The following is a 24,666-nucleotide window of genomic DNA, read 5'->3' as shown; positions in this document are numbered from 1 at the left end:
GTTAGCTAGCTCTGCCATACCAATCTGCAGTGGCGTGCACAGACATTTTGGGGGGCAAGTGCTCCAGGGGGAAAAAAGGGCACTTTTTGCATATGTGGAAAACCTTTTCTTTTTATAATAAAAAAATCGCACAGGTTAAATGCAATTTGACTTTTATTTCAAAACATTCTCTAAAAATCAAAAATCACACCACAAAAAGATAAAATCTGTATCCAACTCTAAACTATATACATACATATTGTCAAGTGTCCATTAAATGGAGTGTACTGCTCTAAAGAAGCATCCTTCTTGGTGCCTGTCATGGTCCTGGGTCGGTGACCCAGCGCTTTTAGTTTGTTATCATTTTCTAGATGATGATTGTTTAAGTTCTGTGTTATTTTCGATCTGCCTCTGAGTCTGCGTTTGTATCTGTCTGTCTATGGTGTCTCCCCATCTGTTTGTGAATCTTTCTGTTTAGTTCAATGTCTTGTCTGGTTCCATGTGTCTGAGTTTCCTGTTTTATTGTGAAGGTCCGTGTCGTATGTGAGTGTGATCAGTTTACGTTTCCCCTGTCCCGTCAGCCCAGATTCCTCCCAGCTGTGTTGCCCTCCTGTCTCTCATCCCCTGATTACTGGTGTGTGTATTTAAGCCCTGTGTGTTCTCCTGCCTGTTGCCGGTTTGTCTGTGTAACTCCGTGTCAGTCTGTGTAACTCCGTGTCAGTCTGTGTAACTCCGTGTCAGTCTGTGTAACTCCGTGTCAGTCTGTGTAACTCCGTGTCAGTCTGTGTAACTCCGTGTCAGTCTGTGTAACTCCGTGTCAGTCTGTGTAACTCCGTGTCAGTCTGTTACCCTGTGTTCCTCGTCTGCGTCTCTCTGCTATTCATCATCCGTTGTCATATGCTCCAAGGTCTGTTATTTTTAGTTCTCCCAGTTTAGGTTTCTTTAGTTGTTTGTTATGCCCCACTGTTTGTTTGCCACTACACCTCTGTAAATAAAACCACCGGTATCTCATCCACTGCCTGCATCTTGGGTCCTCCTTCTAAATCCACACGGCTCGCCTCGGCAGCCGTGACAGTACGAACCGGCCACTATGGACCCAGCAGCATTCAACCCGCCCAAGGAGCTCCGGGAGGACATTGTTTACTCCGTGGACAAATTAATTAACGCGTGGCTGGAGCACGAGGGGAGAGAATTTCGCCAAGCCGTGGCTAATCGGCTACAGCGCTTGGTTTCTGGTCTCCCCTGGCTGCTCAGCTCACTTCACCCGCTCGCACAGAACTTCATTCTGCATGGACTCCGTCTTCACCCCCCGGCTGCTACCACCCACCCTGCAGCTCATGCTTCACTGCCCAGTCCGACAGAGGATGTTCTGCCCGGCCCGTCAACCCAGCCTTCGAGGGGGAAACGGCGCTCACGCTGCCGACGCTCCTCGCCACAGTCGGACCTGGGGATTTCCGAGCAGCCAGCTGTGGTGAGTGGACAGGACAGTATTATTGGTCTGAACTGTGGGACCATTTACTCAGGGGTGATGTTCTGTACGGCACAGGACAAAAACTGTTTATCGCCAGAAGCTCAGTTAGCCGCCCGGCCAGAGGCTCAGTTAGCCGCCCGGCCAGAGGCTCAGTTAGCCGCCCGGCCAGAGGCTCAGTTAGCCGCCCGGCCAGAGGCTCAGTTAGCCGCCCGGCCAGAGGCTCAGTTAGCCGCCCGGCCAGAGGCTCAGTTAGCCGCCCGGCCAGAGGCTCAGTTAGCCGCCCGGCCAGAAGCCCAGTCGCCACCTCCGCCACATTCAGCCTCACAATCCATAGCTCAATTACAGTCACAGCCAGACTTATTACAAACCCTGTTACAATCCATGGCCCAGTCAGTAGCCCGGTTAGCAGAAGAATCATTAGCTTTATCCTCAGTTCAGCCTCCTGTTCAGCAGTCACCAGCCCTGCATCCTGTGTCAGTTGCTCCATCACCTGTTCAGCCATCACCTTCACCTACTCCTCCTGTACAGCAAGCCATGTCAGTCCAACCCATAACGGACAGTTCAACAACTCCGTACTCTAAGCAGAGAGACAAACCCAAGAACAATGTCAACATTCCTCAAAGGCTGGCCAGTTCTGAGACTGAGATGCACTCCAGGGCCTCCCCAGAGGCTGGGTTTCAGCCCCCATCAGACTCTGGACCCCTGGAGTTTAAGAAGCTGCACCCAGTTGTCGCTGCCTGAGCAGGGTCAATGCTCTGCGCAGCTGCAGGCCGCTATGTGTTTGCCAGAGGCCCGTGTGCCTGCTGGTCCTGTTCTGTCCCTGCCAGAGGCCCGTGTGCCTGCTGGTCCTGTTGCGTCCCTGCCAGAGGCCCGTGTGCCTGCTGGTCCTGTTGCGTCCCTGCCAGAGGCCCGTGTGCCTGCTGGTCCTGTTGCGTCCCTGCCAGAGGCCCGTGTGCCTGCTGGTCCTGTTGCGTCCCTGCCAGAGGTCTCCGCACCTGCTGGTCCTGTTCTGTGTGTGCCAGGGGCTCCAGTGCCCACTGGTTCTGAGACTGTTTTTGCTGGGGGGCCCGAGGAGCCCGTCCAGCGTCCTGCCTCGTCAGCTGGGGGGCCCGAGGAGCCCGTCCAGCCACCAGCTGCAGTCTCATCACCAGCTGCAGTCTCATCGTCCTCGCCTGCTGCAGCTTCATCATCCTCGCCTGCTGCGGCTTCATCGTCCTCGCCTGCTGCGGCCTCAGAGTCTTCGGCCCCCGTGTCTTCGGCCTCGCCTGGTCCGGTTTCAGCATCTGCTTCAGCATCCGCTTCGCCTGGTCCAGCCACTGCTTCATCCTCGTCTGGTCCAGCCTCCTCATCAGCTGCTTCGCCTGGTCCAGCTCCAGCATCCTCATCAGCTGCTTCGCCTGGTCCAGCTCCAGCCTCCTCATCAGCTGCTTCGCCTGGTCCGGCTCCAGCCTCCTCATCAGCTGCTTCGCCTGGTCCGGCTCCAGCCTCTGCTTCTGCTGCTGCCTCGCCTGGTCCAGCCTCCGCATCCTCATCATCCTCGTCAGCTTCGTCTGGTCCAACTTCAGCTTCAGCGTCCTCATCAGCCTCGTCTGGTCCAGCCTCCGCTTCCGCCTCGTCTGGTCCAGCCTCCGCTTCGCCTGGGGCTGCAGGGGCCACGCAGCCTTCAGGTCCCCTACTACCACCTCCACATCGTCGGTCGTCTGCCAGGCCGCTTGTTGGGCATCTCCGCCACAGTGGACGCCCTCCTAAACGCCGCCACTGCCTTCCGCGTGGCCGGCCCCCGGACTTGTTTCCACGCCGCTGTTGCCGTCCGCACGGTCGGCCCCCGGACTTGTTTCCACGCCGCTGTTGCCGTCCGCACGGTCGGCCCCCGGACTTGTTTCCACGCCGCTGTTGCCGTCCGCACGGTCGGCCCCCGGACTTGTTTCCACGCCACTGCCTACTCCGTGGCCGGTATCCGGACCTGCCCCGCTGCTGTTCGCATGGTGGGCCTCCTGAACTTGACCATCTGGGCCTTTTTTGGACTCTGTCCCTCCGTCCTGGGCCCCCTCCGCCCGCCCTGGTCGGGTTGTTTTCTGTTTTGTTTTGGTCCGTTTTTTTGTTTCTGCTGGGCTGTCTGGTGCCAGCCCTTGAGGGGGGGGTACTGTCATGGTCCTGGGTCGGTGACCCAGCGCTTTTAGTTCGTTATCATTTTCTAGATGATGATTGTTTAAGTTCTGTGTTATTTTCGATCTGCCTCTGAGTCTGCGTTTGTATCTGTCTGTCTATGGTGTCTCCCCATCTGTTTGTGAATCTTTCTGTTTAGTTCAATGTCTTGTCTGGTTCCATGTGTCTGAGTTTCCTGTTTTATTGTGAAGGTCCGTGTCGTATGTGAGTGTGATCAGTTTACGTTTCCCCTGTCCCGTCAGCCCAGATTCCTCCCAGCTGTGTTGCCCTCCTGTCTCTCATCCCCTGATTACTGGTGTGTGTATTTAAGCCCTGTGTGTTCTCCTGCCTGTTGCCGGTTCGTCTGTGTAACTCCGTGTCAGTCTGTTACCCTGTGTTCCTCGTCTGCGTCTCTCTGCTATTCATCATCCGTTGTCATATGCTCCAAGGTCTGTTATTTTTAGTTCTCCCAGTTTAGGTTTCTTTAGTTGTTTGTTATGCCCCACTGTTTGTTTGCCACTACACCTCTGTAAATAAAACCACCGGTATCTCATCCACTGCCTGCATCTTGGGTCCTCCTTCTAAATCCACACGGCTCGCCTCGGCAGCCGTGACAGTGCCATGTCTTTGTAGATGTTGATGACCTCGTTGTAATTGATCTCCACATCTTTCTCAATGGCCAACAAGAGGAGATCAGACAACCTTTCTTCTCCACACAAACTTCTTAGTTTATTTTTGATTATTTTTAGCTTTGAAAAGGATCTTTCAACTGTCGCAGTTGTCACTGGTAGTGTTGCGTAGATCTGAATCATTTTGACAAAGGCAGGAAAGATCAGCTGGCCATTGTTTTCCCTCAGTATCAGAAATATTTCTCTGAGGTCTTTTGAACTAAAGCTGGAGTGGAAGACCTTTAATTCTGTTTTGAGCTGGTCCTCATCTTCTCCATAGAATTCACAGAGGATGTGGACAGCTTCAATGGCTTCTGGGTTTGGTGGGCCTACCCAGTTAGCATGCACAGTTAAGGGCTGGAAGGACTGAATGATTCTGGCCGTTGGGCTTCCAGTATTGTCCCCTTTGAACCTCCTGTTCAGTTCCCCAGTCATGATGTCCAGAAAGGTGAAATATACACCACTCCTGAAATATGCCTCCACTGACTCAAACTGAGCACCTACTTGAGACACTGTGGTGCTGTGTTGGAAACGCACTGGAACTTTCCGCTTTCTCTCCTGACCAGGCACCACGGTAGGTACTGGAATGTTGAAACTCTCTGCCTTCTCTGATGCACATCTAAATATCTCTCCAAATTTCTCCTCAGACCTCATGGTTTGCAATGTGTGAAGCACACCATCAATTACCTTGTAGGCAGTGGAATGGTCCAACCCTTCTTCCTGCAGAGAATCTGATGCCAAAGCAGTGACTTCGAATACTGGTGTGGTGATTTCCATGCAGAGAATGAACATAAAATTAATGGCATTTCTGTACATCTGAGCATCACCTTGGGCCAGGTTAGGTGGGTCACTGTCACTGATGTCATCAAGGAGCATCAAAATGGCTTTCAAATTTCTCTGAAGTGCCTTCAGTGCTTTTTCCCTGCAAGCCCATCGCGTATCTGACAGCTGCTGGAGCTCCATAACACGTTGTCCAGGAAAGAGAGACTCCTGAAATTTGACCAAGGCAGCATGACGCTTTGGGGAGCCTGAGCAAAAGGCATACAATTTCTCCACCAAGTTGAAAAATGTCACAAAATGCTTGCTGGACTTTGATGCCTCCACTAGTACCAAATTGAGGCAATGGGCTTTGCAGTGCACATAGAGGGCCTTCTCATTGTGTGCACGGATTCTAGCTTGGAGACCTTTATACATGCCACTCATGTTGGCTGCTCCATCATAGCCTTGACCATACATGTTCTTCATCTCTAGGCCATTCTTTTGCAGAAGCAAGAACACTGTATTCTCCAGCTCCTGGCCTGTAGTTGTATCAACATTGCACACTTCGATGAATCTCTCCTTTATTTGCATATGATGAAAATATCGCACAACAAATGACACTTGCTCTTTGTGTGAAACATCAGAGGTTTCATCAAGTAGAATGGAATACATTTCAGCCTCTTTTATTTCACGTTGTATCTCCTTCCTGATGTAAGTTCCTAGTGCTGCAATGATGTCATTTTGACTTCTGTTGGAAAGCAGTGACACCTGGGGCCTTGTCTTGGTGGCTTTAACTGTGGCAATTTTTTCCAAATGCATTTTCAGCACACTATCGTAGCGGGAAAATACATTGACTAATTCACGAAAATTGCCACGGTTATCACTGGACTCATTCTCATCATGACCTCGGAATGCTTGTCCCTGACGTGCAAGATACACTGTTAGGTCAATTAATCTTGTCAGGATTTCTTTGTTTGTCTGCCTCTCTCGCTCTCTAACTTCCACCCCTTTTACGTCTGAAACATCAAATGCAGACTGAAGGGCCTTTTTCTGGAAATTGATCCATCTAACCATGCTTGTCATGTGCATCTCTGCGCTGGAGTGTTGTTTGATCTTTTCAAGAGCAGTACTCCACTTTCTGATGCCATCAGTTGTCCAGGCTGTTCTGCTTTTATATTTTTCATCCGAGAGGAAAAGCCGACAACTAAAACAATGCATTGAATTAGCAGTGGGTGAGTATTCCAGCCACACATTAGCAGAAAACCACTGTTTCTGGAATGATCTCCCCTCAGTTTTTGGGTAAGGTATATCAGGCTGACATGGGCCCACATTGCAGCACATTGAAACGTATCTGTCATTGCGCTTTATTTTAAATGTATGGATGTGTGTTGGATCTGTTGGGTATTGTAAAGCTGCTAACTTTGACATTATGTGATCGATCTGTTCTTCCTCATTGTGGTCTTCAGAGAGCACTACATCAGTGTCTGTAGGCCTAACTGAACCTGTTGCTGCATTGGTCGCGGCTTCATCTGTTTCTATATCTCCCTCTTCTGCTATGCTGGTAGATGGCATAGAGCTGCTTCCCTGCTGTGACTGACTACAATGGAACAATATTAATAATAATAGTATTATTATTTATCATAATAATAAGCTTAAACAGATAGTTTTAATAATAACCCATACTGCAAGTCTTGTAACATAGAAATAACTTTCGTAGGTACAAAATAATAGTTAGCTCAATGCCTGCTGATTAAGTTCATTAAAAACTAAGTGTGAACAGCTTTTAAGATTTTTCAATAGAATTAACTGCAAGGAGCAGGTTACATTAAAACATTAAAATAGAACCTGACTCTGCCCTTGACTCTGACCTTTCATCTTCATTTTCCTTTGCTTTCATCCAGGAGAGCAGAGAACTGCTTCCCTGGGCTGCCTGTTGTAGATCCCTTTCTTTCTCCTTTCTCAGCCTCTCTTTCCTAGGCATTATGCTTGCTGAAATTAGTAAATAAATAGACCAAAATGTATGAGAACGAATAAGACTGACTGTGGTCATTACAAGAACAGGGCAGAATGGTCGTTTTCACAGGCAGTTGGGAACTGCCTATTTTTCCTTTAGCAAATTAATGTGTTAATGTTGCCAATATGTTACACCAAAAAAAATTAACATGTCTAACCAGTGCTTCTCAAAACTTTTAACATGCACCACCCCCAACACCGTACCCTTCAAACTACCAATAACAACGTCACTGTTCTGTCACAATCAGGTCACAACACAGTGCGTAAATGTCTGCGAGCATCGCTGAGTCAGTAACAACCAGTTAGGCTAAAGACTGCATCTTTAGACAGTTGGACGGTGTTCTAACTTTCTCACAGGAGACACCTACTAAAGACAGTCAAAGACATTAATTTCAATCTTACCAAAGTAGGACAGTAGTTGACGTTAGTTATGGAAAGGCTAATCCACAAAAACGGAGAAACGTCCATAATTCTATTATTCATAATCATGTCAAGGTTTTAGGTTTTTCTGCAGTTCCATCTCTAAAAAGTGTGATGTCTTCCCGTCACTGACTTCAGTTTGAAAACTTTGTATTTATTCACAGATTTCCGTGAGATCATCCTAAAATTTGTAACGAAAAATGGGCTCAAAAGAGCCCTCTGCCTAACGGCATGTAGCCTATAGCATAACGTGATATTTTCAATAGTGTATGCAAAAAGGTCGGAATTGATGGAGAGTGGGGTTGCCTAAATGGTTTAGGTTACATTTTAAATGTGTCGTTTTTTTGTTTATCCATATGGATGGATGGAGGGGGCAAGCTGGCAAAGTTTGTCATGTGCAGTTTCTGACAGGCTACTTCACAACAAAACAATTGCAGGTTGGTCTTAGAGGGCAAACAGAATAATTTCACTCGATTCATGGGTTACCCGACTGGTTGGGAAGGGAAAGAGCTGCCGTGTTGTCCGCCGTGGCTCCCAGTCGCTATAGTTAGCCTACTATGCCTACTCCAAGTAGTCCTATGTCATGCCGCTGCTACACGCCTCACAACAAATGAACTGCAAGCGTGTTCACGTGACACGGTGACAGTGAAAAAGCGACAGGGTTCGGGTGTCTTTGAAGAAGGGGCACAAATCAAGCCATTATTTTCACACCTTTTTAAATCGCGCAGCTTTAAAAAAAATAAATAAAAAATCACGTCTTTCAAAAGGGCACTTTTTTGGACTGAGGGCAAAAGGGCAAGTGCTTCAGCACCACCTCGTCTCTATCTGTGCACGCCAGTGCCAATCTGTGGCTACAAAGTCCACAGTCTGTTAGTCTGGTCTGTTTCTAACCTTCCCTCATACTTTTACTATTAAAGCCTCATCATTAAATCTGTATTTCCAACACTGTGTGAATTTCCATGACGTCAGAGGCGCGAGCTGCACCTGACTAACACTTCCGGTCACAGAGGACTGTCTGCGGAGCTGCTGCAGGTTAAACAGAGACTTTCTTACCGTTCATGAGGAGCAGGAACACCACCAGCGTCTTCATCCTCCTTTAAAAACAACTCAAACCGACACAAAGTCCCGTTAAATCCTCTGCTGACCCAACGAACCCACACCTGGACACACCTGCAGCTCCAAACACGCCCACGCACAAAGGTTACTTTCTGTTTAACAGGAAGTCTCTGTGTGTCGCAGATATCAGATAATAAAATGTGAAGTAGATTTGAAATGAAACGTATAAATGCGCCACATGAACACAAACAGCTGGATCATTGTGGTCTGACAGGCCTGTTAAAGAAAGTCTGAGGCTCAGTGATGTTTGTGGGAATAGTTCATGGAGCTGTGATCACCTTCATGCAGGAAGTGAACTTTGTTATGGTGAAATCATAAAAGTGTTTCTATTTAAAATATGTTTTATAAAAATAAAACATTATTATATTATGATTTAAAGCTTCAGCCTTTATAGTGGTGAGAGAGTTAAACTGAACACATCCTGTTAAAATCTGATTCATGAGGCAGTAATAAGATCTGCCACAGATTAATAACATTATGTGAGTTATGGAAGAGCCTCAATAAATTAAGAGTAATATCATCACCTTTCATTAACTTTCACTTAAGTCATAAATTTTATTAATTTGGGATCTGACATAACCTAATATGTGATTTATGATATAAATGCTCATGTACTGATGAGAAAAGAAGGAAAATGTGACTTTTTAATTGTCTATGTTGAAACCATCAAAATTTACTCTGATAAACATTTAAGTAGTAACAATGGGAGATGTTGACATCAGTGGGAATCTGCTTTGTGATTTTTGTTCATTTTACTTTTTAATCAGTAAAAAAAACATAATAAAAACTATGAAATTGTAGTCGTGCTTTTTATGAGTGTGATGTGATTAGTGGTAGATCCTGTGTTTGTGTATTAGAGCCTGTGAGCAGTCATTGAACCAGCAGCACACATGCTTCATTGCAGCTTAAATGGGAAGATAAGATGATAAGATAAGATAATAAGATAAGATAACCTTTATTAGTTCCACGCATGGGAAATTTGTTTTGTTACAGCAGTGGACAGTGCAAAGTTACATAGAAAAATTAAAGAAAAAACACTGGAATAATATATCCATAAGATACTGTACACAATAGAACAGAATAAAATAAAAATACTATATACAATCGAATAAAATAGAATACAAATGCTATATACAATATGAGTATAATACAACGATGCCAGAGAGAGAGAGAGTATGGCACTTAGTCTTATTGCACATGTGTGGATGTGTGTGTTTGATCAGTTGAAGTCTTTGTTGTGGAGTCTGACAGCAGTGGGGAGGAAAGACCTGTGAAATCTCTCCGTCCCACACTGTGGGTGCTGCAGCCACTGAAGGAGCTGCTCAGTGCTGTCAGAGTCTCCTGCATGGGGTGGGAGATGTTGTCCAACAGGGATGACAGCTCAGCCACCATTGTCCTGTCACTCACCACCTCCACTGGGTCCAGAAGGCATCCTAGAACAGAGCTGACCCTTCTGATCAGCCTGTTCAGTCTCTTCCTGTCCCCAGCAGAGATGCTGCTACCCCAGCAGACCACACCGTTAAAGATAGCTGAGACCACCACAGAGTCATAGAAGGTCTTCAGGAGTGGGCCCTTCACTCCAAAAGACCTGAGTCTCTGCAGCAGGTACAGCCTGCTCTGCCCTTTCCTGTAGAGGGCGTCTGAGTTATGAGTCCAGTCCAGTTTGTTGTTCAGATGAACACCAAGGTACCTGTAGCTGTCCACAGCCTCAATATCAGATTTCAGTGTCAGAAGTCAGATTTCCAGCTGGGAAAACCAGAGAAGCTCCACCTGGACTTCAAGATGGTGACAGCGCAGTAAAACCTTAAAGAAGGATCTTTGTTGGTTCTTGGAAGATGTTTCTGCTCTCATGTGATACCTGGAGAGTCTCAGGTGTGTGACTCCTAGAGGGGCCGTCACCTTGGAGGTGGTGCTGAGGGTTATTGACAGACTACTGGTCATGTGACTCATCACATAACCAACATGTGAAACATGGCGTGGGTCATTACCATCACAGGTGTGACTTGCCTCAGCCTAACATGTGACCTGCTGAGGTCACCTGACTGTGAGTGGGTGTTGAGGCGTCTGGAAAGGATCTCAGACTGCATTGTAGGTGGCAGACAGTTGGTGTCATAAGCCCCGCCTCTGTTCAAACATGGCCGTTCACAGTGAACATAGATGCTTCTTTCACTCCTCTTTCAAACCATCTGTCTTCTCTGTCTAAAATGTGAACATTGGCATGCTTGAAAGAGTGACCTTTGACCTTTAGATGCAGACGGACAGCCGAGTCTTGTCCTGTGGAGGTGGCTCTTCTATGCTGTGTGTTTATGAAGTGGCTGTTTGGTCTCTCCAATGTAGAGACATTTAAAAAATCATAAATCTGATATATATCGCACACACTCATGCCTTGTTTAGGACGACAAAGCATCGTATCCACAGAGTGTTTTTAACACAACAACAATCCAGCTTTATTATCTGTCACATACAGGATCACACAGAGTACAACATGCAGTGAAATGTTTTGTGTCCGTGTTGTGGACAGGCTGCAGACGTAGCCGAGCCATTCCAGGGCCTTTTGTTTGTAGCATGAAGGGTCTAGCCAGGACCCTTACTGGATACTGGATGGGAATCGAACTTGCGACTCCCGCTCCAAGGATGTGTAGTCTTACCACTACACATCTTTTTTGTTTTTTAAACAAACATTCTGTTTGTGTGTTTTCTCAAACAGGAGACATTAAGATGTTTATGGTTGTCAGAAAATCAGCTGCAGCTATCCAGATAAAAACGGACACATGAAGACGAGGTCACTGTGAAAACACACAAACATAAAAGAAAATCATGTGCACACCTTTGATGGAGATTGATCAAAAAGTGAGCAGCCTGTTGTGCAGCATCAGCGTGTTTCCATGAATGAACCACATTCTGTGGATGTTGGCTGTGCTGGACATCAGGAAACCAGAAACAGGAACCTTATAAATGCTATTTGGGCTCCCATGAAGCTTCCAGAGAAACCTCTAAACCTTCACTTTAAAATGCTCCGCTGCATCTGAAACGTCCCCCATCACACAGGCTCCACCCACCTGGCATAAACCAAACCACAGCATTTTTTCAGGCATTATTTTAACCCTAAAAACCTGTTTGTGATCAACCAGGCATCACAGTTGTTTGGTGTGTGTGTGTGTGTGTGTGTGTGTGTGTGTGTGTGTGTGTGTGTGTGTGTGTGTGTGTGTGTGTGTGTGTGTGTGTGTGTGAGATCAGGACGTCTTCTTTAGTATGACAGCCTGAAAAACAAGGCAACAGAAAACAGTGATTAGCACTGACCACGTGTTTGTGCAGCAGTGTGCTTGACAGCAAGGAGCCGTGACCGTCACACAAACTGTGCTATCAGCTGAAGGTTCACAGTGTGAGATGTTCAAATATGTGATAAACAGGATAAAGTGTAACACGATCCAGCTACAGTCTCACAGCCACCCTCTGCCTCGTGTTTGTGCTAGCACAGCTTCTGTTTAGAGGCTTAGAGGTGAAAGGTCAGAGAGCGAGCTGCTGCTAATGCTAAAGCTCCCAGTTTCAGCATCGCTGCAAACAAGTTATTATAGAAGGATCACCTTCAACCTGCAGCACAAAGATGCTAATCAGCTTCATCTGCGTGTGCCAGCTGAGACTGTGTGAAGCTTCCAGGGAGATGTGTGTGAAACCCACCAGAGTGTGGACCCTCAGTCTGCCACAGCAGAGTCACAGCAGGCCTACTGTCAGCAGCAGTGTTTGTGCCGCTGTGACACGTTTGATGCAAACATGTTTTCAGAAAAAGAAAGGAGCTCGGAAAAGTGGAAGAGGAGGAGCATCTTACTGCTCCTCTGGGCTGCACTTCGATGGAAGCAGTTCTTCCACTGGGACTGTGAAAAGGCCCGGTGACAGAAACACTGGCTATGTGGTCTGGACACAGCAGCACAGAGACTTCACTGATCTCAAGTTCTTCCTCCAGCAACCGATGAAAGGACGAGCATCAAAAAGCAGACGTCACCAGGAGCGATGTGTGGTAAGAATCTCAGAATAAACAGACGTCTGAGCAGCAGAGTGATTCATTCACACAGAGCAGCTCAAATATGAGCTCAGGTGAAACATACTGAAGATAAACCTGCAACATCAAACTGATGCTCCCATCAGATCCCCTCCAGATCTCTCTGTGACCCCCACTCCCACATGTTTCCACTGTGTCCTTCTGAAACAGACCTCGATGGTCATGTGACCACAGAAGTATTCAGGGAGTCGGCATTTCTCAGACTCAACATCAGCGAACAAACAAAGAAAAGAAGTTTTGGTTTAATCGCTGAATCTTATCACAGAGTCTCGGCTCCTCTTATCTCTCTGGGCTGGTGAGGGCGCACCAAACATCAGCTTCAAAGAATTCACTGCCTCCTAAAAACTGTTTCAAAAAAGAGAAGAAATCAGGGACAAAGCTGAGGTCAAAGGTCAGAGATAAGATAATTTGATCTCAGTGTGAATAAAAGTGAAGGAGCAGTTTTGTTGTTAGGATTGAAAAATGATTCAATTGTTTATCAAAGATTTAAATGAAGCTATTTCATTATTGTATTTCTACACAATGCAGATGTGCTCATAGACGAGTTGGTGCTGTGTGTTTGAGGCTTTAAAGCTTCGTCCAGCGTTACTGCCTGGATTTGAAATGTTGCAGGATGACGTCGAGTGCAGAGGGTTTGCAGCAATGCTCACACAGACACATAATAATGGTGAGAATAGTCTCTGGGTCAGGACGTCCCAACAACATATCCTGAACTACACTGTGGATCTAATGGAGGCCATGGAGGGAGATGCTTTTCTTTTCTGTCTCTCACAGAAGAAGGAGCAGAAACCAGGCGAGGTCAGACTGAACGGGGAGGAGTCACAGCAGACTGTGTGGTTCTGGGAGAAGACGGCCATAATGATCTTTGTTACTGTCACATGAGCTGTACGGCCCAATGAGGGTCATCCTTGGTGTGAGGCAGACTGTTGTGTCTCACTGCGCTCCAGTGCTGTAAACTTGTCATTTCAACTGCTGCAGCAAATTAAATCTTTTTAAAGGACAGAAATTTCTCCTGAATTCCTTCTGGAAAAATTGGATTTGACATTGTCCAGCTTAAGCATGGCGCTCTGAAGGAATCTGCACTTAATGCCACCATACTGTATCTCAGCCACTGCCTGTGATTATCTCACAGTCACGCTTTGATCTGCAGACAGGATTCATCGTACTACAAATAACCACGGCGAATAGTTCCTCACAGGCTGAAGCGATGCTGGATTTGAAGTCCCTCTGTCCTCTCACAGTCAGTCAGGCTCTGTGGGAGCTGCTGACAGCTTCCTCTGCAGCATCAGGCTAACAGTCAGCTGCTGCCTGAGCCTGCAGACCGGTCAACACTTCAACGCTCAGAAGTCGGTGGATATGTTCCCAACAGTCAGGTCTATCCATGCCTGCTCTCACGCAGGGAACTCCAGGCTTTGTGTGAAAGACGGAGGCAGTGTTTCCTTAGCGTTGCAGTAACTGCACCTCTAAATAAACAAGCCCACTCTGCTGAGAGATGGATGGGTTTCTGGTCTCCAACACAACAATGTTCATGCTGTAGCCACACGTTACTGCTGCGTCAGCGTCCCCTCGCTTCCCTCTCGCCAGTTTCTAAACACCAGGCTGGAGGCTTTAAGATGGGACTGTGTGAGTGACTGGAGGCTTCATCCATCTGCTACATACAGCCTGTGCTCCTTGTTTCCATCTCAGATGTGCTCTTACTCCAGTCCATCTACAACCACCGTGCACTATAGTGAACTCTGCTGCAGGGTCATGTGTGCTGATCTGGAAACTGTCTGTTCCTCTTTCCTCATTTTGACTCTGATTGAATATCACAGCATCTTTACACATCTGTGCTCCAGATGTTTCTACATTTTTATTCATATTAAATATTTGGGAAGCATTTTTATTCCTAAGAAGCAAATTAAAAGTCTGTTATTCACCTCAACACACAGCCTGTGTGTGTGTGTCTGTGTGTGTCTGTGTGTAGATCTGCAGTCATTGTTGTGCAGTGAGCTCATGTTCAGTGAAAGCTGCATTTAGCTTTAGGGTCATAGTTCACTCCCAGTGTGACAAACGTTTTGAAGCTTGTGACATGAACGTGCATCAAACTAGACTATGTGGAAATAAACCGAACGCCAGCAGGTCAATGATAAAGTTAAGCCCACTTTAGTAATTAGTTCCCAAAACACAGAAGAACATCAGTAACATTAATAACTAACGCCTAACATTAAGCGCTCACACCTCCAGGTGGTTCAAGGGGACAGTTGGGGGGAAACTGGCCCCAGCAGGGCGCAGCAGCAGCACTCGTGGTTGTGAGATCAGGAAATCCAAAGCGTCCAATCAGGTCCCCACAGTTCATTCCTGGTTCTTTGCCTTTACCTGCTCTCACAAACTAAACACTGTGTTTATATAAGCTGTCCTGTCTGACAGCTTTTCACATCTGAATTATGATCTGAATGTTCTGTTGGAACAAACATGTTTGTCTTTGCAAGACCAGAAACTCTCTGCAGGCTCCTGTTGGTGCTGTTTATCTCTTTATTTATTCATTTCTATTATTATTATTGACATTATTACTCACAGCACATGTGCAATATAAGACTGTGAGAGCTGACAGGCTGGAAACAGGAAACTCTTTGTGACACTGTGATAAATGAAGCCACAGCTTCAATGAAATGTTGCTCTTATTTTACACTTTGTTTGGAATCATCTGGATTACAGACGTTTTTAGATCAATCTAAACTCTGTGTTTTACTTAAGTAAAGTCAGTAAAGTTTTATTTGTATAGCACCTTTCAAGACAAAAATCACAAAGTGCTTCACAGAAAAACAGAAATGAACCAAAAGCAAGTTTAAAAAGATTTTAGCTGCTTGTTAAATGAAACCACTGAGTCCACAGATCTCCGGCTCAAAGGAGTCCAGAGTCTGGGGGCCACAGTCACAAACGCTCTATCGCCTTTGAAACAACTTTAACTTCAACGACATGAAGAAAAAACGTTTGTCTGTCAGATTTGACTCTTTCTAAAAGTTCATTGTTCAGCTGTTGAATTAAAGTGTGATCATCAAAAACATGGTTCAGCTTTCAGTGAGTCACATTCAGTGTGAGCAGCCAAACATGATGGCAGACTGCCACAGATCACTGCTGAGGAAAGAGGAGGCGTTCAGCTTCCTCATAGTTTCACACCTGCATGAAGCAGCCTCACCCTGACAGCTTCAAATCACTGTGTCAGCTGATCACTTCCTGTCCTGTGATTGGCTGGCTGGACTTCATCCTGCTTGCAAGGATTTGAACACTGTGAATGTCCAGTTCATCAAAGAGTTAAATCCATGGAGCAAAGATCAGCAGAGGGTTAGAGATGAGTTTGTGCAGGGATCATAAGGGCTCAGAGTCATGTGGAGTTTTATGATGAAAATATAGACGGAGATTAAAGAAACACATTTTCACTGTTTGTCAGAAAGATTCAAAAAGGATCATAAATGAAAAAGCTCCAGTGAGTCCAGGGCCCTTCTTGTGCTGCTCTGAACCCAGAAGAACGATAATACAAATGAAACCTGGTAGATGGACGGACGTGTTGGGCCTTCCATCAGATAGAAACATGGAGCAAACATGTGGGAAGCTGTTTAACACCGTGGATTTCCCACTCGGTGTCACTGTGAGCAGTTAAATGTCATGAACCACAGTGTTTGGTCTCTGAACGGATGAAAACAGTGAATTTAATGTTTGATGTGGTTTGTTCTGTGTGAACTTTGTTGTTTGTTCATGACTGAAATGAGCAGATACTAAAGCTGATTGCTTCAGATCACAGTCAGGCACAGATGTCAGGTGAGCTGATGAGGACACCGTCCAGAGGTGGCGTCATAACCAAACATGGAGAGACGCGCCCACGACAAGTATAATAAAAGCATGTTTTAGTGTTATTTACTGGAATTATCTTCAAATGTTCTGTTTCTTAACTTGTCTACTGACGACAGCACAGAGAGACTGAAAACACCTTATGGATCATCAGTCCATTCAATGGCTGTTATTAGCAGTAATTAGAGGCCTGCTACACCTGCCATCTTTCACCGTGGACGCCAAAAGGTTTCACACTTGTCCTTAAACTTCACGTGTTCTCACTGGTGGCAGTAAATGCAGAGAAATAAGGCTTTTATGAAAACACTGAAGAAAAACAGCTTCCTTGAAAAAGACTAAAGCTGCAGTTCAGTACTGAATATGACATCAAACAAAGCAGCTTACAGCCGTTTATAATTGTAACCAATGATTATGATACGATTCTGAACTTGTTTGAGCACAAGCAGACATTTTGGACTTTTAACAGTATTTTCATGTTTTTCCCTGCAGATAAAACCTGATGAACATTCACACAACACAAAGTCATGAAGCAACAAACAATAAATGACAGAAAAGTTTCTGTTTTTCACTTTCTACTATCGAAATCTTCATTTTTGTACGACTACAGTTCAAACTGGACAGAGTGGGCGACGAGCTGTCAGAGCTTTTGCTGTCATTTGATTTCTTCCAGTTTAAAGAGTCGTGCTGACAGATTTCTTTCTCTGTCACAGCAGCTTCTTCTTCATCCTGTAGAGAAACAGTTAAATATGTGACTTCTTTACACTGACAGGAAGTTTCACTGGTCCCACCCACTTCAGATCAAAGTGGGCTGTATGTGGCCACCGTGTAAAATCAGCTGGACCCTCCTGTCTTAGCTACACGAGCGACTGGACCCCACACTCTTCCATGAGTGGGTCAAAAACCACCCGTGTCAGAATCACTGTGTTTTTATTTCTCTTTTGTCATTTTGGTCAAGAATAATTATTTCATTATATTTTGGTCCACACGTAAACGATCACATGTTTGAAAAAGTTTCTATTTGACGTTTTTCACACTTTGAAAATGGAAACAAAAACAATGACACAACAGCGGAGCAGCTGTTCAGCTCAGTGTGATGAGCAGGTGCTACATGGCCTGAGAGCATTAGGCCTGAATTTGAATCCACCCTGCTGCATGTCCTCCCCCCTCTCTCTCTCTCTCCCCTCTTTCCTGTCTATCTACACTGTTGCTATCAAATAAAGGAAATTACCCAGCAGCAATAGAACAATGTCAACATCCACTGACACACACTGAAGTGTGTGTGAGAGAGTGTATGTGTGTGTACCTGTCTTGGTTTGTCACAGCTCCACACACAGACAAACGTTCCCAGCTGTTCACAGCTTCACCACATTTCTCACACCGACTGCTGACTTTACCATCTTTGTTACTTGGATGTGAAATCTTGTTGTCTTTGTTTGGCTGTCTGGTTTGTTCTTGTGGTCCAGTTGTGGCTTTGGTCGGCCCTTCCCCTGCTTCAGTGATCGGGGTTTGCAGTTGGGAAACCTTCCAGTCGACGTCTCGTTTGTGTCGTGGTGAGCTCCTCTGAGAGCTCAGTGAGGACGACCCATCACGCACTGATCATCCCATTGTTGAATCCATCAGTTTCTCCAGTGGTCTGAAGGAAGATTAGTGAAAGTAAAGAACTCCGTCACGTCTCTGCAGTTGGTTTCCTTCATGTACAGCTGCTCACAGACTCACACACAACAGCAGAAATGTTGTTGTGTAAAGAGCACTAGACGGAGTCAGCTGTTGTCACTCACCATGTACAGCAGAGTTAGTGCTTAGTTTCAACTCAGCCTTTTGCAGAAGTCTCCAGTTAGTGTTTGTCTTTGTCAGGCAGGAGTCAGTTTGTGAAGCAGTTCATGAAACACAGCGAGCTCCATTCTTAGAAACAAAGTCATCCTGCTCTGATTCTGCCATAAAGGTCTCACACAGACTGAACTCTGCAAACACTGGTGTGAAAATGTTTGAGTCCTTTCTGATTTCCTATTTTATGCATGTTTGCCACGATTCAATGTTTCAGATCATCAAACAAATATAAACATTAAACAAAGAAAACACAAGATGCAGTTTCTAAATGAAGGTTTTTATTATTAAGGGAGAAATAATCCAGGTTGGGCGACTTTTACCAACAACTGAGCAGAAACAGTTCAGGAGGGCATCCACAAGGTGGAGCCAAGAAGAGGAGCACTTCAGGGGGATTCACTGAACTGGAAAGTGTTGTGTTTAACAGGAAACTGGGAAACGAGACCGAACACCATCACAGACTTTTGATATGATACTAACAGAAACAGGCTCTTTGTAAAAAAGTTCATCTGGATTTGAACATAGTTTCATACGTCGGGAATATCAGGCTGAAGTTTTCTGTATTTAAGCGTTAACATGTATGAAAGCAGTCTGATGGTTTTTAAAGAAAGTGTCTCGTGTAGAGCTGCAACGATTCATCGAGTGATTCCAATAATTCGATTATAAAATTCTTTGCTTCCATGTTTCACAGACCTCCAATAGAAACGTGTTCATGAGCAGCGTGTGAATCAAAGTCTGAGCACATTAAGCCCACACAGCCTCCAGTGTTAAACACAAACACTGATAACAGCAGCAGTGATGATGATGTCACAGTTCAACGTGGAGGCGGAGCCTGTTTACACAGAGAGGCGGAGTCTGTTTACACACTAAAATAATGGCTAGCTGCAGGCCTGGTCTCGTGTGTGAGAAGCTGTAAATCAAATATCTTCTACCTGCAAAACTCCTTCAGTTTTATTTCTACAGCAGCAAATGACAACAACAGTCACCTGCAGGAGTTTCTACTGTAAAGTAAAGACTCGACAACAACAGAGAAACTCCACCAATCAGACCACCCCCTATGAGAACGGTGACGGTGGATCATCCTCGTGTTCTTACAGCGTGGTTACAGCGTGGCTATGAAATCTCCACCATGTTAAAGAGTTTTTGGACACTCGATGGGAAACTGCCCGCTCAGGCCCAGCAGTTTGCTTCAATGACCTGGAGAAGAAGCAGGAAATCCTCCAAGGTTTCCAACATGTTTCAGTCCTGCAAATGTGCAATACTACCTGCTGCATTATGAGCTTCAGTGATGAGCACAGCAGTGGACTCAGTGAGTGTTTCCATCACATCCAGGCCCAGAAGACTTGGAGGAAATGAAGATTTTGTTCTTCCACTTATTTCCTGTCATATTCTGCACTTCTTACTTCTTTCAGCTGCCCATGAAATAATGAAACTTTCTGCAAGAAAGACAATAAAGATCAGTTTGATCGTCAACATGAAGCTTGTTTTTGTTTGACAGCATTAGCTGTTGCATCAAGTAAGGAGTCAAAGGCAGCAAAGAGCTGTTTGTGTTTGTGTTTGTGGATCACTGCGGCTTTATTCACGTGTCCTCTCTACAGAAGCTCACTGGCTGCTGGGAGGACCCGGACATTTCCCTCTGGGTTGTTCGGCTCTGTTGGAACTTTGAGGAAGAATAAATCTGATAAAAGCTGGTCTCTAATAACTCTCTCTGTCATGTTCAGTATATGTGTGCGTGCTGTGATTGGTGTTTTCCCTGTGAGTGTTTGATGTGACACCTGGAGCTTTAGCTCACCTTGAAAACACAGGTTATGTTTGTGGTAGTGTATGTGTGCGTGTCGTTCTGTGTGTGAACACGACAGCTCGAATAGTTGTGAATGAACTCTGACCAAACTTTGTAGGGGTGTAGAGCGGGCTCATGGTAACCATCTGTTCACATCTGGCTCACATCCACCCAAGTCTTCAAGGTCGACTTCATGATTTATTGATGGAAACTGAGAAAAGCCTCAAACTTAGAAACCAGGATTGGAACAAGTGTGCTGTGGATCATCAACATGTAGAAAGGAGCACATGAAGATATCAGCTCACATCTGACCTCTGACCTCACTTCAAGGTCAACAGATGGATCTGAAGGTCAAAGTGATAATAATGCTCTTTAGAGCCATTTTGGAGCTCTGAGCTCTTCAAGGTCAAATAAGGTCAAACTTCCATCAAATGTCTCGTGTTTCAAACTCTGTTTATAATTCTACTGTCTGTGTTTCTAATGGAACATTGACTTTATTAAACAATGAGATAGTGACATGTTCTACATCCACATCAATCACAATCATAGGAAATGTCACATAGATGTGCTTGTGTTGTGTCCATGATGATGTTAACAAACTGTGACAGAGCCTCAGACGTGATGAAGATGCTGAATCAGCAGAAAGAGCAGAGCAGGAAGCAGCAGCATCCACACAGGTGTGTCTCAGGTGAGTCCTGCTCCCACACTAAACACATCCACATCATATTAGCATGTGCTAACATGTGCTTCTGCTTTATTTCAGTCTGACATGTTTCCAGTCAACATGTCTGCTGTGTGTCTCTCAGCACTTGCACTAAATCTTCCCGTGTGTCTGTGATACTGCGTGATGCTGACAGACTGTAACGTCAGTGAGTCTGTGAGCATCTCTGTCACCTACAGCTTCCCTGTGGAGCTCATTTCAAATGCTCAGGTTTACACTCAGGAACAGGAAATGCTGCGTCTGCAGTTTGTCTCCTTCAAACTAAAGCGTCTCAGACACGAGCACCACGTGACCACAAACATCTTTGTGCTCACGTGGTGGGCACGAGGAGCTCTCAGTGAGTTTGGAGCTGAAACATCTTTGACTCCCAGAGTGTGAAAGTGAAACAAGCAAACGTGGATATTTAGGAGCCTCAGACGGTGTGATGATGATCATGAACCCAGGAAACAAAGAGAGAAAAGAACAGATTGGAGATCAGAGCTGAACACACACTTTTTTAAAAGCATGCAGGAGCCGTGAGGACGAGCACGGATTCATTCATTCATATCTGCACTGTGATCTGAACTCTCTCTCTTTCTAATCTCATGTCTGAAGGTGAGAAGGACACCGCCTCCCTGACAGAAAAGCTTCTCCACCCACACAGCTGAAGAAGATATTTACAGTGTGTACAATGGCATCACTCTTCCACACACAGACAATCACTTGTTGATGCAGCGTGGTCCAGCTGGGAGGAAGGAGGTAGGAAAGCTGAGCCAGTGTTCCCGCTTTAAAGAAGGCACCTTCAGCCAATCACTGACTCCACCCACAGCATAGTGACAAATACTCAGTACAGGCTAAACAGCACCACCCTCAGGCCAACATGGAGAAAAGCATCCACACTGAAACAAGACCAATGATGATCTGGGCCCTATTTCAGGAAGCCGGTTTAGAAAACTCAGAGTGAAAAACGATACTCAGGGTTGAGTAACCCCGAACTTTCCAACTCGGAATATTCGGTTTCAGAAAGGCTGATAACAATTAGTTCAGTCAACGCGGAGTTGCTTTAACCCCAAGTTAAGCGCGCGCACGAGGATACATAAAGCCCTGATTAGTGGAGCACAGATTAAGCGAGTCACCATGGAGACGGAGGGAAAGAAGGCGCGGTCAATGTATTTTACAGCGCTTGAGGCCGAAATTCTGATGGCAGCATATGCCGATAACATGCAAATTTTGCGGAAAAAAAGTAACACAGCCTCAGCTGCAAAAGAAAGGGAGCATGCATGGCAAAACATAGCCGACAGAGTCAATGCGTGAGTGTTAATTTAAACATTGATCTAGGGATTTCCACCCATTTAACACGTTATTTTATTTTATTATATTTTTTATTTTATACATTTTATTTTGTGATGTGATGTGAGTGCAGGTGCAACCCAACAGGCCCCAAACGTTCCTGGCAGCAAGTAAAAATGAAATATAAAAATATAGTCCAAACAGGTAAGGTGTAATTGTATTATGAGCCATAGTGCTTGGTCTGTTTGTCCGATGTAAATCAAGTGCAGTTAGAGGCTACATTAATTTTCTTTCTGTAAGCACTTATTGAAATTATCTGAGCACATTACAAGTACATATTTGCTTACTCTGTATGCTCAAATGTGACCCGTTATAGCCAACAGAAAAAAAAGCGGAGGCCCGAAAAACAGGTGGGGGTCCTCCAACACCACCACTCACAGAGGCTGAGCAGTTGGCTTCCACATTTGTGATAATGTTGGCAGCATCACATATGATCTTCACAGTGCAGAGAACACAAATTAGCATCCATTACTATAATGAAATAATTTGTTAGTTTGAAATGCTACAGGGAACTATGTACCTGTACATTAATGCTGTGGAAAGACTTCCTGTTCACATAGTCTCCTTCATTTACTGAAGGAGCAATGATTGGAATGTGAGTGCCATCTATACAGCCAATCACGCCTGGGAACCGTGAACATAAATGTAAAATTTAAGTAGTAGTTCAAGTATCACCACATCATGAATTAAGTTTTGTTCATCCTGATACCTGCAATTTTGTGGCATCCCTCTTTGATAAATCTTGTGGGTCTATGACCGGGGAACACCACAAACGAGTACAGGAGACGTTTCAGTGCAACTGTAACATTCCTGACTGCCCGACAGACGGTAGCCTTGGAAACGTGCTCAGCGTCACCAATATTATACAGAAAGCTCCCGTTTGCAAAAAACCGAAGTGCAATACAAATAATATGTACAGAACTGAGAGGATGTCCGCGATGTCTCACATGAGCAATATTAGGCCTGAGGATGTTATTCAAATAAATTATAGATTGTGCTGAGAAACGGTAACGTTCACACAGGAAATCATCAGGAAATGATAAAATGTCCGAACGCGCTCTAATCACTCTCTCCCGGCGGAGAGCTCTGCAGAGAATTTGGGCTTCAACATCTACAGCTTTCAGAAAAGAGGCGGAGAAAGTCAGGGTTAGTTGAAGTAAACCTGCTAGGGGGCAGGTTAGCTTCACGGAGTGTGTCGTCATAGTAACTCACTCAGAATTAATCTAAACTCGCTTTGTGAAACCGAAAACCCAGAGTTTTCGTTAACTCAGGGTTTACTTACTCAGAGTTTGCACTAAACCGGCTTCCTGAAATAGGGCCCTGAAGATAAAACTGTAATATTAGAAACATGAAGATATTACACACACAATACAGACTGCAGCTCAGACAGCTGCTGGAGACAGGTGTGTGTGTGTGTGTGTGTGTGTGTGTGTGTGTGTGAGTACTTTAACTCCTTTATTCCACACAGACAGCTTCAGCATTTGTTCTGCTTTCTCTGCTTTTATTTGAATGTAACAGAAAAACACGACTAGAATTTACACAAACGTGTTTACAGGCTGACTTTAATGTGTTTCTGCACATGCTTGTCCTCTGGTCATGTGATCATGTGTTTGTAGGAATGCTCCTCTTCCTCAGAGGATCCACCTGTGCTTCCTCTCCTCTCTCCTCCACCTGTTACAGTGAGGGAACGTCCTCCATGATGGAGGAGCTGCTGGAAAGTGCTGAGAGTTTCCTCCAGAGTGAGACCTCTGTCACAGTTCAGAGGATCTACGGCAGCAGAGACCTTCATGGACACTAAAAGTCTCAAACACACAACAACAACATCACACTGACTCCACTCTGACATCACTGATCAATAATCAAAGAACACACAGATCAAACTGATTGATCAGCCATCAGAGGAGTCGGATCAATGGAGCTGCTTCTGTTCCTGATGTCCCCTGTTTGATCCTGGACCTGAACTCTCCCTGCAGAGGAGACACAACACAGTCAGACACACACACACACACACACACACACACACACACACACTGTGGAGCAGGGAAATTATTTTACTGCTATTGGTAAATAATCATCATCATTACCATTGCATTAATAATATAATCTGCAGCATTGAATGTCATCAGTGTGAAGAGGAGACGCAGCAGAAAGATGAAGACTGACAGGAAGAAAGCAGTGAACAGACTGTTGGAGCTGCTGTTAGTGGGACAGGACTTTATTCAGTCTGTGAGGACCAGATTTGACTTGATGAAGCAGAGAAACACAGTCTGAGTGTTTCTGTCACACTCACTTCATCACACAGCTCAGTTTGACAACATGTGGAAGAATTTGATAGAAGCCTTCCTTTAGTAAAAGCACCAAGAAAACACCATGAAAACACCTCACTACACACAAAACTGCAGTACTGGCAAATTGTACATAAAGTATGAAAAGTCAAAGTACTTATTGTGCAGAAAAATGTTCCCATCAGTGTCTGTGGATCAATATTACTGCTGCACATGTTTAAGGCTGAGCTCATTTCAAATCCTTTCTATTGTGTTGAATCTGCAGTAATGC

The 24,666-nt window shown here is 45.3% G+C and overlaps 1 protein-coding gene across 1 annotated transcript in view; it reads right to left on the bottom strand.

Annotated features, from left to right (window-relative positions):
* LOC120715333 overlaps positions 1 to 18,731 on the bottom strand; it is a 70,679-nt gene extending 51,948 nt beyond the window's left edge. Inside the window, exons 1-2 of the mRNA XM_040002251.1 lie at positions 18,721 to 18,731; positions 8,509 to 8,679 (exon numbers count right to left, since the gene is read on the bottom strand). Coding sequence (XP_039858185.1) covers positions 8,509 to 8,545 — 37 coding nt within the window. The 5' untranslated portion in view covers positions 8,546 to 8,679; positions 18,721 to 18,731. The remainder of the gene's footprint in view (positions 1 to 8,508; positions 8,680 to 18,720) is intronic.
* Positions 18,732 to 24,666: the final 5,935 nt, after the last annotated feature.

This window comes from Simochromis diagramma, unplaced genomic scaffold (genome assembly GCF_900408965.1).
Source record: "Simochromis diagramma unplaced genomic scaffold, fSimDia1.1 OVJJ01000432.1, whole genome shotgun sequence".
Lineage (NCBI taxonomy): Eukaryota > Metazoa > Chordata > Actinopteri > Cichliformes > Cichlidae > Simochromis > Simochromis diagramma.
The sequence above is the reverse complement of the archived record's forward strand: the minus strand, read 5'-3'. Positions and strand labels throughout refer to the sequence as shown.